This window comes from Telopea speciosissima, chromosome 9 (assembly GCF_018873765.1).
Source record: "Telopea speciosissima isolate NSW1024214 ecotype Mountain lineage chromosome 9, Tspe_v1, whole genome shotgun sequence".
Lineage (NCBI taxonomy): Eukaryota > Viridiplantae > Streptophyta > Magnoliopsida > Proteales > Proteaceae > Telopea > Telopea speciosissima.
In genome coordinates, this window is record NC_057924.1 from 12,153,234 (window position 1) to 12,168,226 (window position 14,993).

The 14,993-nt window shown below is 39.5% G+C and overlaps 1 protein-coding gene across 1 annotated transcript; it reads left to right on the top strand.

Annotated features, from left to right (window-relative positions):
- The first annotated feature begins 3,468 nt into the window (after positions 1–3,468).
- Positions 3,469–12,353, top strand: LOC122639628 (COP1-interacting protein 7). Its single transcript, XM_043832500.1, has 9 exons — positions 3,469–3,821; positions 3,964–4,143; positions 4,412–4,539; positions 4,954–5,006; positions 5,111–5,163; positions 5,271–5,423; positions 8,776–9,044; positions 9,823–11,555; positions 11,669–12,353. Exons 1-9 carry the CDS (start codon positions 3,763–3,765, stop codon positions 11,912–11,914), a joined length of 2,874 nt encoding a protein of 957 aa, XP_043688435.1. The 5' UTR covers positions 3,469–3,762; the 3' UTR covers positions 11,915–12,353.
- Positions 12,354–14,993: the final 2,640 nt, after the last annotated feature.

Here is a 14,993-nt window from a genome sequence, read left to right on the forward strand (position 1 = left end):
GAAGAGATCATTATTATATCTTAGTACTGGTAATATCTACGGTGGAGAAACTTTCTCCAAGAAAAATTCACAAAATCGCACCACTAGGATGTCATTATTACATCTAAGTGTCACGGCCTTAGACCTTTCTAAGTAATCGTACCGGCATTTAACATTCACACTAGCACTAAGTCAGCCTTTCACGACTCTAGCGAGTGATTTGAGAAGAAAACTTAGAGAACACTTGAGAGTTTGAGTAAATAGAAACTGAATTGCGCTAGAGAGTTTTGAGTACAATGTTTGAATGTTCGCTTGCTTGGTGCATTGGCCAAATGAAAACACATCTATTTATAGGCACCCCAAGTTACAATGAATAGTTAGGATTTTTACATGTGTCCTCCATCCAATGGTCGAAAATATTATAGCATTGAGATCTAGAACTCTCCCACCTCCTTTGTAGAGGATTCTAGCAATTTGGAGGACTCTAGAAACCTCTCTTTTTCTAAACTGTATACATGGCTTCTCTAAAACCTTCCTTGCTTCTAGAGGTTCTAAAGAATATGTCTAGACTAGGGGTACAAGTTTAGCCCTAACGGCCTGAGCCCTCCCTAACCCACCCTAAACCCGAACAAAGCCTGGGTTGAGATATCATGACCCTGAGGGCGGGTCAGGGTTGGGAATTTCCAACCCTGAGATAGGGCTTGGCCGGGTTAGGATTGAGGCCTAGGGCTGAGCCCGGTCAGCCCAACCCGACCCTGTCTTCCTCTTCATGTTATTTCTTCTTTCTTTCTTTCTTTCTTCCCAGCTTGGCCAGCCAATGCATCTCCCTTCCCCCCCCCCATGGTCAATGCCAATCAGGGTCAGCCCGGCCCGGCCCCGACCCTAAGGGCGGGTTTGGGTTGGGTTTTTCCAACCCTGAGTCAAGGTCGGACCGGGCCTAGGCCCATCTAAGAGGACTCAGGGTTGGGCTAGGGTTTTTAAAGGCCCGGCCCAATCCTGACCCTGTTGCAGCGCTAGTCTAGACTCTTTACAAGTATGGAGAGTTCTAGTTGACGGGCTTGTAAGTTAGGCCCATAGGCCTTTGTTGGGTGGGCTATGACATAAGGATGTGAAAACCAAACTAAAACTTTTACCTAATTGAATTGTTTACATTAAACTGTGCAACCGTTTTATAAATGGTTCATTTTTTGTTTCAAAATTGAGACCATTTAGTTAAACCGTTTAAACTTATCCGAACTATTTAATCCAATGGTAAACTGTTTATGTAAACCATTTAAAACTGATTAACATATGTACATATCAAGTTAGGTCATTCATTGTTAAAAAAACAACTATTGTGTAAGAATAAACAAATCCCACTAAAAAATTAAGAGACATTCAAACCTATTGAACAAAAAATTAAAACATATAATCAATTATAATCTTACAATTATTATAATAAAACATCCAACAACAAAAAATTCAATTCAATTTTAAGCTTACATTTACTTTAATAAAAAATTAAAAGAAAAATAAACTGTTTGGATAAAGAATTAAAAATTTTGTTTGTCCAAATTTATGTGATTTTTTTTATATTACCGTTGTTTACCAAAAATAGGAGGTCACTTTTTTTTTCACACTTGACAATTAATTTTTTTTTGATAAAGGGGAATTTATTGACATGAGGGGCATGAAAAGCCCTATAAAATTCCCACTATACTAATATACCAAATAGTAGGCTTCATTAACAACAACCTCAAGAAACTAAGGAGTAGAGTTTGGCCAGTTTGTCTTACATGCCATTGATAAGGCCATGTGGGCCAGTGAGACAATTGCATCTAATCTCCTGAAAAAACATATTAGAATGCCAAAATAAATAAATTTTCCACTATACTAGTATACCATAGTCTTCTCGCATGGGTTTTTGTTTTCTCTCTTATGTCCTAATAATATGGATCCCATGTGAATGATGCCATTCTCTATGCCACATTTCGAATGACATGAGAGATTTCTCACATTGGCGATAATCCTCCTTCTAAGCAAATAATTGGATAACTAAAGGAAAGGAAGTCAGTAACCAGATATGTTACAATCTTGTTTGAACCAAGATTCACACCCCCCCCCCCCCCGATATCTAACCGATACTAGTATTGATGGTATCAAAACATGAGAAGATATACACACACACATATATCTTCTTCTCATATGAAATGGCCTCTCTGTCCTTCTATATATTCCCTCGCCTCCTCAAGCCTTATTAGTATGCTCCCTACCTGTTCATAACCCGCTCCCTAAATCTAGGGATGTAAATGGATAACCGAAAATCCAAATTCGATCCACATCCGTACCCGTTTAGGGACATCCGTGGGAAAAAAATCTGAATACTTCGATAAAAATCCGTCCGAAAAAAAATCCGAATACTTAATATTAAAAAATTAAATAAATAATGATCTTTAGGGTTTTTGAAGATTCAACACGTTCTAAAATATGAGGAAAAGATAATCATGATCTAAGAGGTATGGATTGAGAGTGAATTGCATCCGCTAGGGGGAGGAAGGTCCGTCCGGGTTACACAAGGCAGAGATTCAAATAGATGGTCAAAATTTTGAATTCGATCCACATCTGATTCTGTTTAGAGGTATCCGTATTTGGCCAGAGAATATCCAGATCCAATCACATCTAATCCGTATCCGAGCCTAATCCGATCCATTTACAAGCCTGCTAAATCATTACGATAGAGAGGAGTCAGAGGACCCATCTCCATCACTCCATGGTTTAAGGTATTGGTATTAGATCGATCGTAAAGACTATATAGCAATATTTTGAGGGGAGAAATGGTCCAATCAAATCCAATATAACCTATCCATATCAATATTGAAATTCGATATGAAAAACACTAATACAAATATAGATATTGATACCAATATCGATAACCAAGTCCATGCCCTTTAACCCTCCCTGTAGTGCATTCTTTTTACAAATTTTAATTTTTTTTATGGAAGAAAAAATTTTAACTCGTCGTGCAGTGTGTACCTACGCCTAAACACAGCTGTGCATGAAATGACCGATACACCCCTGATCTTTTCTGCCTTTCCACAGGTGCACCGGTTATTTCCTTGCAGCTGTGTCTAGCGCAGGTACACACCGCTCTGCGCTATCGGGTGTGGCGTTGCTTTTCTCCTTTTTTTCAATTCATTTTATATATATTTTGGGGGATATGAGTGAAACAGAGGCGGCGTTCTTTTTTCCTATTATTTATTCCTTGTCCCCTTGCTTACTCCACAGCTATGGCTTTATTAGTGTGACCTTTAACCTCTTCTCTTCAATTGCAAGCCTACAGAGTACAGTACAGAAGTGAACCAGTAGAAGTATAAAAGAAGAGACTTCTCAACCAACCAATGATTCCTTCCCATTGATTTGAATCATGATGGTGATGATCCATCCATCCATCGGTGAGAGGAAAGCTGGTTTGGCATTTCCTACACCTTTGCGGGCCCTACTTCCCCCAATCGTCAAAATCCTGCTTTCCCATGTGCCGTGCTTCATCATCTCTTGCTGGCAAATCACCTAATCATCCAATCATCCAATCACCCTCCGTCTCTCTCTCTCTCTCTCTCTCTCTCTCTCTTCAGTCTCTACTATACAGAGGAAGCTTCAGATGCAAATGGCAGAATGAGAAGAGAGTGTGAAATCTGGAATGAGTAGAGTTATTGAAATCATTACAGGTTCCGAGATTTTCTTCTCTGGGATTATCCACGTTTGAAGCTTTCTTTATCTCTCTCTCTCTCTTCTCCTTCTCAGAGTATGGATTCGAGTACTCGTCTTGAGTATGCTCTGTTTCAACTCACGCCGACCAGAACCAGGTACTAAATGGCTAATAGCTTCTTACCTGTTTCTTTCACTCTCGCTCTTATAGTCTTGTATATGCTCGGATAGTTGTATTCATCTCGCTTGGGTTCTGATGATCTTTGTGTTTTGTGTGCTTCTGCATTTTGAATTTGGAAGGTGTGATCTCGTTGTCTTCTCTAGAGGTCTCAGTGAGAAACTAGCATCTGGACTACTTGAGCCCTTCGTTTCGCATCTCAGATGCGCCAAGGAGCAGATTTCCAAGGGTGGCTACTCCATCACGCTTCGCGCTCCCACCCCCGCCGACGCCGCCTGGTTCACCAAGGCCACGTTGGAACGGTACTTCTCCATACCCTCCATATCAGTTATTTATTCTCTGCTGTAAATGTATGCAATTCCCATACAGTTTCTTCTCGAACTCAGATCCCTAGATTTCTTTCATCCATAATTCGTTCAATGAAGAACAACAATCAGTATCACTTGCTCCACTCGGAACTCGGCTGAGCCAACCTTGCTTCAGCTTGGTTATTGGGAAGAGTATGACTCAGTTGATTTTGGTTTCACTAGGGAGGTCCTGTATGGCTCATTCGTCATGAATTTTGAACAGGTTTGTGAGGTTTGTTAGCACACCTGAAGTTCTTGAGAGGTTTGTGACGATCGAAAGGGAGATCTCACAGATTGAGACCCCGGCTCAATCCAATGAGTTGTCAAATCCTACTGCTCAAACAGAAGAAGGTATGCTCAAACCTGAATTTCTATCTGTAAGCATGTCATTTTATAATGTAAGTTTGAAGTCCTTCGATTTGATTGAATTGCCCCATATCCGTTGATTCAAAATTTGGATCTCTCACAAGTGTTTTTTGATGGATTGAATCATAATTTTCATTTGTTTTTCCTGCTCATGACGGTTCTATGTGGGATAGTTTATGAATATAAGTCAAATCCAGGTATATTTCAAACCATCCGCTCCTGTGTTACAAGCACAGGAAGATGAGAAACTCAAATCTATAAGGATTTATTCTAAATAGTGATAAATGGTTCATGATACAGCTTTCTTGACATCCAATTTTTTTGGAATTCCGTTTACATGTAACTCTACTTGAAATATTTTACTTGATCTACTAATTTGGACTTGAATTTATTTCACAGGCAATGTGAGAGGTGCTGATGGCAATTCCAAGAAGTCGACTACTTCCTCTCAGGTATTTCAGTGTTTTACTAAACTATGACAGTACTTTTGTTTCAAGATGTTTCCTCAAGAGCACATGCCATAACTTTGAACTTTCCATGATGATGGTGGTCCCAGTCAAAATCTGACTCTAATGGCAGTGATAATGTTGCACAAGAAGAAAACTCCAAGTAAATCATCTTTTTCTTATAACTTGCTAAATCTGATTATTTTTCCTCTACATTTCAGTACATCAAATTCACTTTTGTTGCTTAAGCCATTGTTTGGTACCAAACAGGCTTCGCCTTCAGCGTCTTATGGAGACTCGGAAAGCGGTGCTTCGTAAAGAGCAAGCTATGGCTTATGCTCGTGCTTTTGTTGCTGGATTTGATATGGACCATATAGATGATCTTTTATCCTTTGCCGCAGCTTTTGGAGCTTCCCGCCTAAGGTATGAATGAATCTCAGCTATAACAATGGTCAAGGGCATCTAGTTAAGATCAAGCTGAGGAAGGTTGAATTTTAGTTCTTAAGATATAAAAGCTAATCAACCTTAACCATAAAATGTATGAACAATCTTCAACCAAAAAAAAAAAAAAAAATGTATGAACAATCTCTGACATAATGCTCATTGTGTATCGTTTTGTGTTGGATTTTCTTTTTGTTGGTCGTGGAGGAGGCAAAGTCAGCTATAATGATTTATGTTTGACCCATCACAATTCTTTTATAATATTTCCCCTCTTATCCTTGTTTTGTTGTTCCACACACTGCATGAAGGGCTCTGTCATATCAGTATCAAGGACTGAATTTGCCATATGCCAAGTCCACTGTGGTGAGAAAAACTTGGTGAGTTTGTATGAGTTAGTCGATGCAAATCCTTGCATATTTACCTGTCAGTTCTGGATTGACTAGACTTGGTGGACCAGTTCTTGAATAAATTGACTGAATTGGGTCGGATCAATCTAAAAATATCATCTCTGTGCACGAGGCCTCTGCTACTGCAGGGTCTCCAATAATTTGAAATTTAGCTGACTTAACCGGTCAGTTCTGAATTGACTAGACTTGGTGGACCAGTTCTTGAATAAATTGACTGAATTGGGTCGGATCAATCTAAAAGAGCACCCCTGTGCACGAGGCTCCCATTACTGCAGGGTCTGAGGGGCATATGTACGCAGCCTTACCGCCTGCTTCGCAGGAGAGGCTGTTTCCAAGTTTTGAACCTGCAACCAACAGGTTGCAATAGCGCAACTTAACCGCTGCACCAAGGGTTGGATCAATCTTAATCAAGGCAAATTGCGAACTACTTAATTTGGATTGACATAGAAGGACAGATTATCTTTATTTATTTTATGGAGCAGAGGTTTTGTCTAAACCATTTTAATCAGGCATAGAAGTATTAGTCCAGTAGCCAATATTAGTCCAGTAGCCAATATTAAGATGGAATCTGTAAGTTGATTGGATGGCTTTCTGATTTCAGTCAGGAATGGAAGGTGGGGTCTGACAATGTTAGGGCTGTAAAATTCAACATTAAGCCCAGCTTCCTAATAATTGAAAAGGTTGTACTTTCTTGGTAAATTTATTATTCCACCTCGCTGTTAATGTAGGACAGATTTGAAAGCTTCAGATAATCCCAGAACAGGATCTTAAATCAGGGAATGAATCACACTTAATAGAACTCGGGCTGTAATAAAGCTGATGGGAAAGGGTATGAAACAAAATAGGAGAAAGTCAAGCTGTTAGGTAGCAGTTTAGGGACTGTAACAGAACAGGGGTATAAGGGTTTGGGTCTGAAATATGGCAGAGGCTAATAACAGGGGTTATTAAGTAATCAGCAGGCTAGAGCACTTCAACCGATTTCAAAAAACAGATCGAAACTGCAGAAAATTTCAACACAGGACAGGTGAGGGAGAAAATCAATAACTGCAGATCAGGTGGTCAACAGAAGCTGAAATTGGATCTAGTGTTGTTCTTAGGTGGTACAAGATTCGATCAAAAGATGGGAGGAAATTGATGGTTGGATTGGGTTGGGGGCTAAGGTGATGGAATTAGAAGGTAGGGGACAGAATTAGAAACTAACCAGAAATCAGGTCTGAACTTGCAACAGTGAGAATGGATTGTTGAAGACAACCTTCAAATAGTCTTAGAGGAGACAAAAGTTGATAACAGCCTCCTGGGCTTCCCACCGCAAGGAGTCGACTGGATCAAATACCAGCCTTTTCCTCCTCGGATCAAACACTAAGGAACCTCTATGGGAGAGTGAGCAAGCATGCAAACAGCCGAAATCGTAGGCTCTCTTGAGCCCTCTTGGGTTGCTTTATAGAATAATAAAAGGCAGCAGCAAGGGTCGAAAATTAGAAGGTTCCCAAATTAGGAAGTTTCCAATTTGATCCCCCTTTGCTTGGAGTTCAAGGCACAATCAGTTTCTAAACTGATGTGAACTAATTGTTGACAATTACTAAAAAATAAAAATAGAAAGTAAAAGCGACTAACATCAATTAGACCACTCGACTGGACCACAACTTAAACTGAACCAACCGGTTCATACAAAGACATAAAATAACTCAAACAACCGAAGACCATAATCGTGGCTGCTAGGCGGCAGCCTTTTTCTTTCTTGAATACACCTTCAGATCTGCATCAACTGTTCTATGCAGAATCTTTTTTTATTCGTCTGTTTATCCATATGCAGTGAAGAACTTCTACAACCAACATTTTTTTTTTTCTTTTGTTAGAATCTACGACCAACATTCAATATTATATGAGAAGTTACATCAAAATACTCAACTTAGACTTCAGAACTGCTTTCGAAAAATTTTCCCAGATAAAAGCATGATAGGACCATCCTTCGTGCTGTATTGTATTTGAATCCTTGTGATGTGTGATTATTTGCAAGTATGTTTCCTGTTTCTCTCATCATATCTTACATTTCTTAATTAATTCCAATTTTCTTTGGAATACAATCCCATTTCGATTTCCCTCTATATGTTTTCAAGAAGTGCGGTGTACCTCAAAAACACTACTCTGCGTCTCCATCCGGTACCACTCAGTGCCCTTTAAGTTACAAAATCTTTGGGAAATTCTTTCTTCATTATTGGTGAGAGTAAAATATGACAGAAACATCAATACATGGTAGTTAGTTTGCACTTTTCTATTCTGGTCTTTTGGCCCTCTTTTGAAATTCTTAGCTTGTTGGGGGGCGGGGGGGAGGTTCCACCCATGGGCATTTTTTTATTTCTTATTTTGTCATTGCATTTTTATGCTCTTTTTTTATGGGTTCTTATTGTTTACATGTACTGTTGAACACTGTTTTCATCCATAGACTTCCTGACCATTAATTGTTCATTCCCTCAAGGCTGTAAGCATACTATTTCTTGAGATTTTTCTTGTGTAAATTTCTAGAGATTCTAAATGCACAAATTAATTTTACGTTATCATATCTAGGGATCATTGTTGGTGGTTTCTTGAAGCTTTTTGGTTTCCCTCCATAGTCATGACTTGATGCAAGGAGCTGCTTCGTATCCAGCACCAGACCTTATAACTTTTATTGATAAAAGATTCTGGTTACTTTAGGTTAACATAGCTCATACTTTAAATCATGTTTTTCTAGTTCTAGGCAAAGTTTTCACTGCATACAATCTTTTTAAATGAAATCTTGCTCCGTAGCTGGCAAAGCAGGAGTTAGAAAAGTCAATCATCGTTAATTGCAACTTAGATAAGACATCAGCCCTCCTTATGTTGGGGTGATATAATCCTCTTGCTTCTCAAGTTTTGGCATTATAAGTTCTATATTATGATGTATGTAGGGAAGCATGCTTAAATTTCAAGGACCTCTGTAATAAAAAGCATGATGATGGGCTTTGGATGGATGAATTAGCAGCAGTGGGGGCATGCACTCAGCCAGAGTTGCCATACTTGGGAACATCCGGAATCATACTTACAAGTGAAAATAGCAATCCAAGTCCTGGGGTCATGCCAATTGCTCATTTTGGTTTCTCTAATGGGCAACTAGAGCCAAATGGGTCTTTAGATTCTGATTCAACTACGGGCAATGCAAGTACAGACATTAGCCAAGGTAAGATACCCCCTTTTCCTTTTGGCAATCACCACCTGTGAGCTTACTATATGTGGAAAGGACTCATGATCATGATCAGGATTGTCTCTGAGGTATGGGCCAAGTGCCTGACTGATCTGATTGTAAAGCAATGCATGGATACAATATTACCCTGCCTACCCCTGTTTTACCATAACTCGATTAATGCTGGCCAAAACTTGGCTGTGCTGATTTGGAATTGTATTGGCCAATCCAATCCCCAAGTCTGAACCATAAATTCATGCATACCATACATCTCTTCTGTGAAGGTCTACCTGTGATTTATTCACATCATTAATTGGTTGACCACCTCAAGGATGGACCATGCTATCCATTCAAGAGAAAAGCGAGGGACTACTTTTAAAAAGTTAAAACAAAGAGACATAATTGTGAGGGGAAAAGAAAAGAAATAGAAAATGTGAAGAGCCTAGTACTGCATTTTTTAATGCTGTCATGACCATTCAAAACATTCCAAGAATTGACTGAATAACATGGACTTTCAGGTCTATACTATAGCCCAAAGAACAAAACTATCTTTCCCAACATAGAAATATTTTCTTTAATCCATGAAAGTTATGGCATATGTATGTATAATATTGAAATGTTTTTTTTCCAGATTATCATGTTTGAGGATAAGGAACATTCATATTAAGTTAGAAAATAATATGCTGAAGTAATATAGGTATTTCTTTCAAGGGCCTACTGGCTTATCTATTAAATAAAAGAATTTCATGTATAATTAATAGCTTGCAATTATCAGGTCAGATGCCACCAACTACTGTGAAAAATCAAGTACCAATGCCATGGACAGACCAGCTTCCTCAGTACATGTACAATTTCCAAAGCCCACATATGCAACAAATGCCTCCATATCAAGGGTACAATATCCATGGGATGCCGGTTTTCCCTCCATATTATCAGGGAAATATGCATTGGTCTCCAAATACTGATATTGGTCATGGTCCTGTCCAAGAACCAGAACGCCGTCAAAAGGGAAGGCTCCCAGATGGACAAACTGAGCCCAGTGACTCCACTTCTGGCAGTGACCTAGATTCTGATTTGCAGCAGGAACTCAAGAATTCAACGGAACAGCCTCAACTGCACAAAAGAAGGCACAAAAAGAAATCATCAAGAATGGTTGTTATACGCAACATAAATTACATCACTCCTAAGAGGAGTGAAGCAAATAATGATGGTGAAGTTTATGATTCTTCTTCACTTGAGGATGAATTCATTGATGGAGATTTTCTCAGACAGAAGGTAAAGGAAGCTGTTGGTTCTTTAGAGAAGCACCATAAGTCAACCCCATTTCATCATAAGAAGAGAGGTGGTGTCAAACATGCAAACATTTTGAATGGATCTAATGTTGCTGCTGATGAGGATCTTGAGAATGACTTTGATGCAAAAACTTCAGATGGAGCCAAAAATTCTGAGAACTGGGACACCTTCCAGAGCCTTCTGATGAGAAATGAGGAGCCAAAGGCCAATGGTGTGGAGACACAGTGTACTGTAAATGTCCGAGATGAATATTTTGCAATAAAAAGTTCGGAGGCAGGAACACCATCTGCACTTACCAGTCTAGTAGACCTGGTATCAGAGAAGGAAACAAAGCAACGGCATGCCGACACTGATTCTTTCCTTATGACTAAAAGGGATTCAAGTAATGAGAGTAGGACCCCCATGGAAAATTTTGAAAGTAGTGAAAATTTCCGCCCAGGCATGAAGAAAAGGGATTGCACCGATGAGGAATTGTTATTTCCACAGAGAATAGAAGGGGCGAAGAGAAATCTCCAGGATGCTCTGTCTGAATGTACAATTGAGTCATCTGTGCTCAAGACTCAAAAAGCTGAAGACTGGTTTGTTATAAATCAATCTAAAACATTTGGAGACCAAGACACAACCATTGAACATGCTATCTTTGATGGAGATCGGAGTTTAACACCAAATAGTGTTTCTTTCCAAATAGGGAAAACTAAAAAAGATCTTGTTGATGACTCTTTGATGGTGCAGGATCGATCAATAGTTGATCAACGTGATTCTCTATGGAGAACTGATATAAGCATGGTTTCAGACCTTATTGTGGCTGTACCCCATGAAAATGGTTCTGCAGATCTTTCAAGAGATAGGTCTGTACTTACCTATGAGCCACCAGATGATCTTTACATGGTGCTTGAACGGGGTTCAGGAGTGGAGTCTGCTGTGGCACCATGGACTCCTGAAATAGATTATGGAATGGATTTTTCATTTGCCGAATCTGAAAAAAGGAGCTCTAGTGTGGAGAAATATGATTATGTTGATGATAAGCTTCCCTCTAATGGTAAAAGCATTGACAGTAAGAACAGTAAAAATCTCCAAACAAAAACTTCAGGGAGAGAAACAAACTCTAGACCCTCACGTGGATCTCTAGTAAAGAGCAAATCTGAGAACATGTCAAGGATCAAGAAACCATCCACTGTAAGCAAAGCTGCAGTACTGAAAAGCAAACTGGAGAAGGTACTAAATGGCTACTGTTTAAGTTATTTAATTAATTATTGTTCTTTTTCTATTGCTCTTTTACTTCTTCCCTCCACTTTTCAAAGGTAATTGAACTTTTCTTCTAAATACAGGAAGAAGAAAATCGGAAGAAAAAGGAGGAATTATTGATTCAACGCCAAAAAAGAATTGCTGAAAGAAGTTCTGCTGGTGGTTGTGCTTTAGCAACACCTAGAAGAGCCTCGCTGGACAGTAAAACAATCACTTCAACCAAGCATGACAAGAAATTGTCTCAATCTACAACTCAAGAAACAAAGCGGTTAAGTCTGCCCAAAACAGGCATTACCAGTTCAACCATAAAAAAACAGGCTCAAAGGTGAATGGCGTTGTGGCAGCTAGTAAAATATCAAGGATCACTGCTGGGGATGAGAATAAGAAGCCAGTTCAAATTAGGTCAGATCATTGAACTGATGGAATGAGGTGACTCACCTAGTAGTGAGTGTACAAAAGGCTACGAAATTGAACTTTTTTCTTCTGTAACTGATTCTTTTGAATAATCAATGCGCCACACTTCATCAAAGGACATCTGGTAGTAGATGGCCTTTGTAATAATAAGGCGAAGGGGTGTTTTCTTCTGTTTGAGTTGTATTATTATCTTATTTTTTTATCTTGATCCAGTGATGGTGCATATGCTCGCCTCTTGCGGTCACCTGCACAGTTTTGTGGCAGTAATAGCCACCCTTGTTTAAAGATTCAGTTTGTATGTATCTTCACCTTGTAATTTATTCTTTATATTGGATGTCTGGATAATTCACTTTATATGGATTTTTACCGCATTTATGTTGGAATAGTAGGTTGACAATTTGTATCATCAATTCTATGATCATCTGTTCTGAACTTGGTTACATTCCTGGGGGTTGCATATAGGACAGGTCAGTCGGGCTGAAGAGGTTTCAAATATGGCATTGATCATGAGCATTATATTTGGCAACTATGGACTTCTTACATGGATGTTGTGTTCAGGCCACTTGTTACTCCTGTTCATTCCCTTTTACACAGCTTCCATGGCTGCCAATGACTTTATCAATATGTTTCCTGGCTCTTTTACAGCTCCAAGGTTTATTTCTATCTCTTGGCAGCCTCCTAAGCCAGGGGTTGTAAAGATTAATGTTGATGGAGCGAGCCTAGGAAACCTAGGATTATCTGGATTTGGAGGTGTTTGCCGTGACTATCAGGGCGAATTTTTATTCTGTTTCTCTTCTGGGTGTGGTTACACTTATGCTTGTGTTAGTGAAACCCTTATCAAACAAACTCTCCATGCTGATTTGAGAGGTCTTGAGCATATCTGTATTGAAAGCGCTAACCTTATGGATATTAACATTCTGAATGGTCTATCTCTTTCTATACCATGGAGGGATTGCTCATATTATCACCGACTGCAGAATGTTTTGTGAAAGATTTGCAAGGGTTACATTCGAACAAGTGCTCTGCAAATGACTAGATTTTGGGAATACCCTCCCCCTGATTGTATCAATCTGCTTTTGTTTTTTTGACTTTTGTGGCTCTTACTATCCCAGAGGTTTTCAATAAATATTTATTTTATCAAAAATAAAGTCGGGCTGAAGAGCTTCAGTGGGAGTGCCAGCTGAAGGTCACTTCCCCGGTTCCACTGATGCATTTCTATAACTTGACAATCAGATTTTAGAAAGCCCAACTCACAGGCAGGACAGGATTGCAGTGAATGAAAGTAAACCAAAATTTATGAGAAGTTTAATTGAAGGAAATTAAAGAGTCAATTCAATCTCAAAAGCTGGTCATGGGTTGCTAATAACCTGCAGAAATTAGATCCCAAATTTCAAGAAGATCCAATGGCTGGATGAAATGTAAGTTTAACTTGCTCCTTGATTTGTAACTCCCATAACAATCACAAATGTAGGAAACCACCATGTATGGTAGGAGGAATCCCTTACAACTTAAGTCTCTCTACAAAATAGAAACTATGGCTGGAATGTAGGACACATAACCCCCATAGTTGGACTCATGTGAATGGATCCATTACAACAAAGAAATCCCAAAATACTATACATTGGGGACTTAAATATAAGTGTAACTTTAACCAAACCCTGAACCAATGGCTCAGTTGAATTAATTCTGGTTCAGTTTTAGAATAACTATAGCCATTGAGCAGGTTGTTTTTCCAGCAGCTGCAAGCTCTATTTTTACTATTACACGCTCTGATCTGCATCTTCCAATTAATTGGTCAAATTAACGATGGGAAGAAAAATTGGTGACCAATGCATGTACCTAGGGGTGTCAACTAGTTGGGCCGGTCAGTTTCGGCCGGGCCTGATCGGTCCCCACCAATTTAAGTACCTGCATCGTTTCCGCCTAGTTAGGTAAGCGGGCCTTATAGGTCAGGGCATGGACATGTATCTATTCGGTCAGTTAGTCGGTTACCGGTGCATAATCAGGCTAATCGAGCTTTAAATGGGTTAATTGATTAATTGGGCTATAATTAAATGGTCCTTAAACAGGCTATAGTTGGGCTAAATGAGCTTAAATGGTTGTTTATCGATCAAACCCATACAGTTGAGCCACTACCTTGCACCGAGAATGCCTGATTATTAATCAATCAGTGCTTAAGCCCGACATATTTAGTAATCATCGGACCGGTCTGGGGATTCAACTGGTCGGTCAAGTCAGGCCTACCGGTGTGGGCCAATTTTTGACACACCTACATGTACCTATACTAACTTTGAAGCGAGTTTAGCTTCCGCAACCAGAATCAAAACGACTATCACTAAGTAGAGTTCGGTTCCTCTGTACGTACCAACAGGTGAACGTATATGTGAAAGCCAACCACCTGGAATTTTTCTCCTCTTAGGTTCCCTACCCGGTCAGGTGCGTAGGTTCCTCTCATAGGAGGGCGTAAATGACGACCTCACCCCACCCAGGCAGTGTGTTTGGGCAGGGGATGAGGTCGTCATTTCCGCCAGTCCTATGAGAGGAACCTGCGCACCTGACCTGGCAAGGAACCTGAGAAGAGAACGATCGAACCACCTGTCCTATTTTTGCCATGTACAAGGGGAGGAGGGGTTTTTATGAAAACAAAATTAAAAGGTGATTGGTTCTCACATGTACGTTCACCTATTGGTACATGCAGATGATCCATTCTCCACTAAGGTCTGGAGTCTTCATGGATGTCCAACAAGGTTTATCTATGGAATATTGTCATCCAATTAGTTACCAAGTATTAAGAGAAATGAAAATGCAACAATCTCTCAGTGACTGTGGCACTTGCAGTTCAATCATGTGGCAAACTTTGTTTGAGCTGAAACTTGACATACGAGTAGGAAACTATGGATTCTACGACTATGTTTGTATGTATTCTTAGAATAGATTATGGGTCTAGAGCGCAATCTGAAGCTTGATCCTTCTCTATTTTCTCGCTTTAGAATA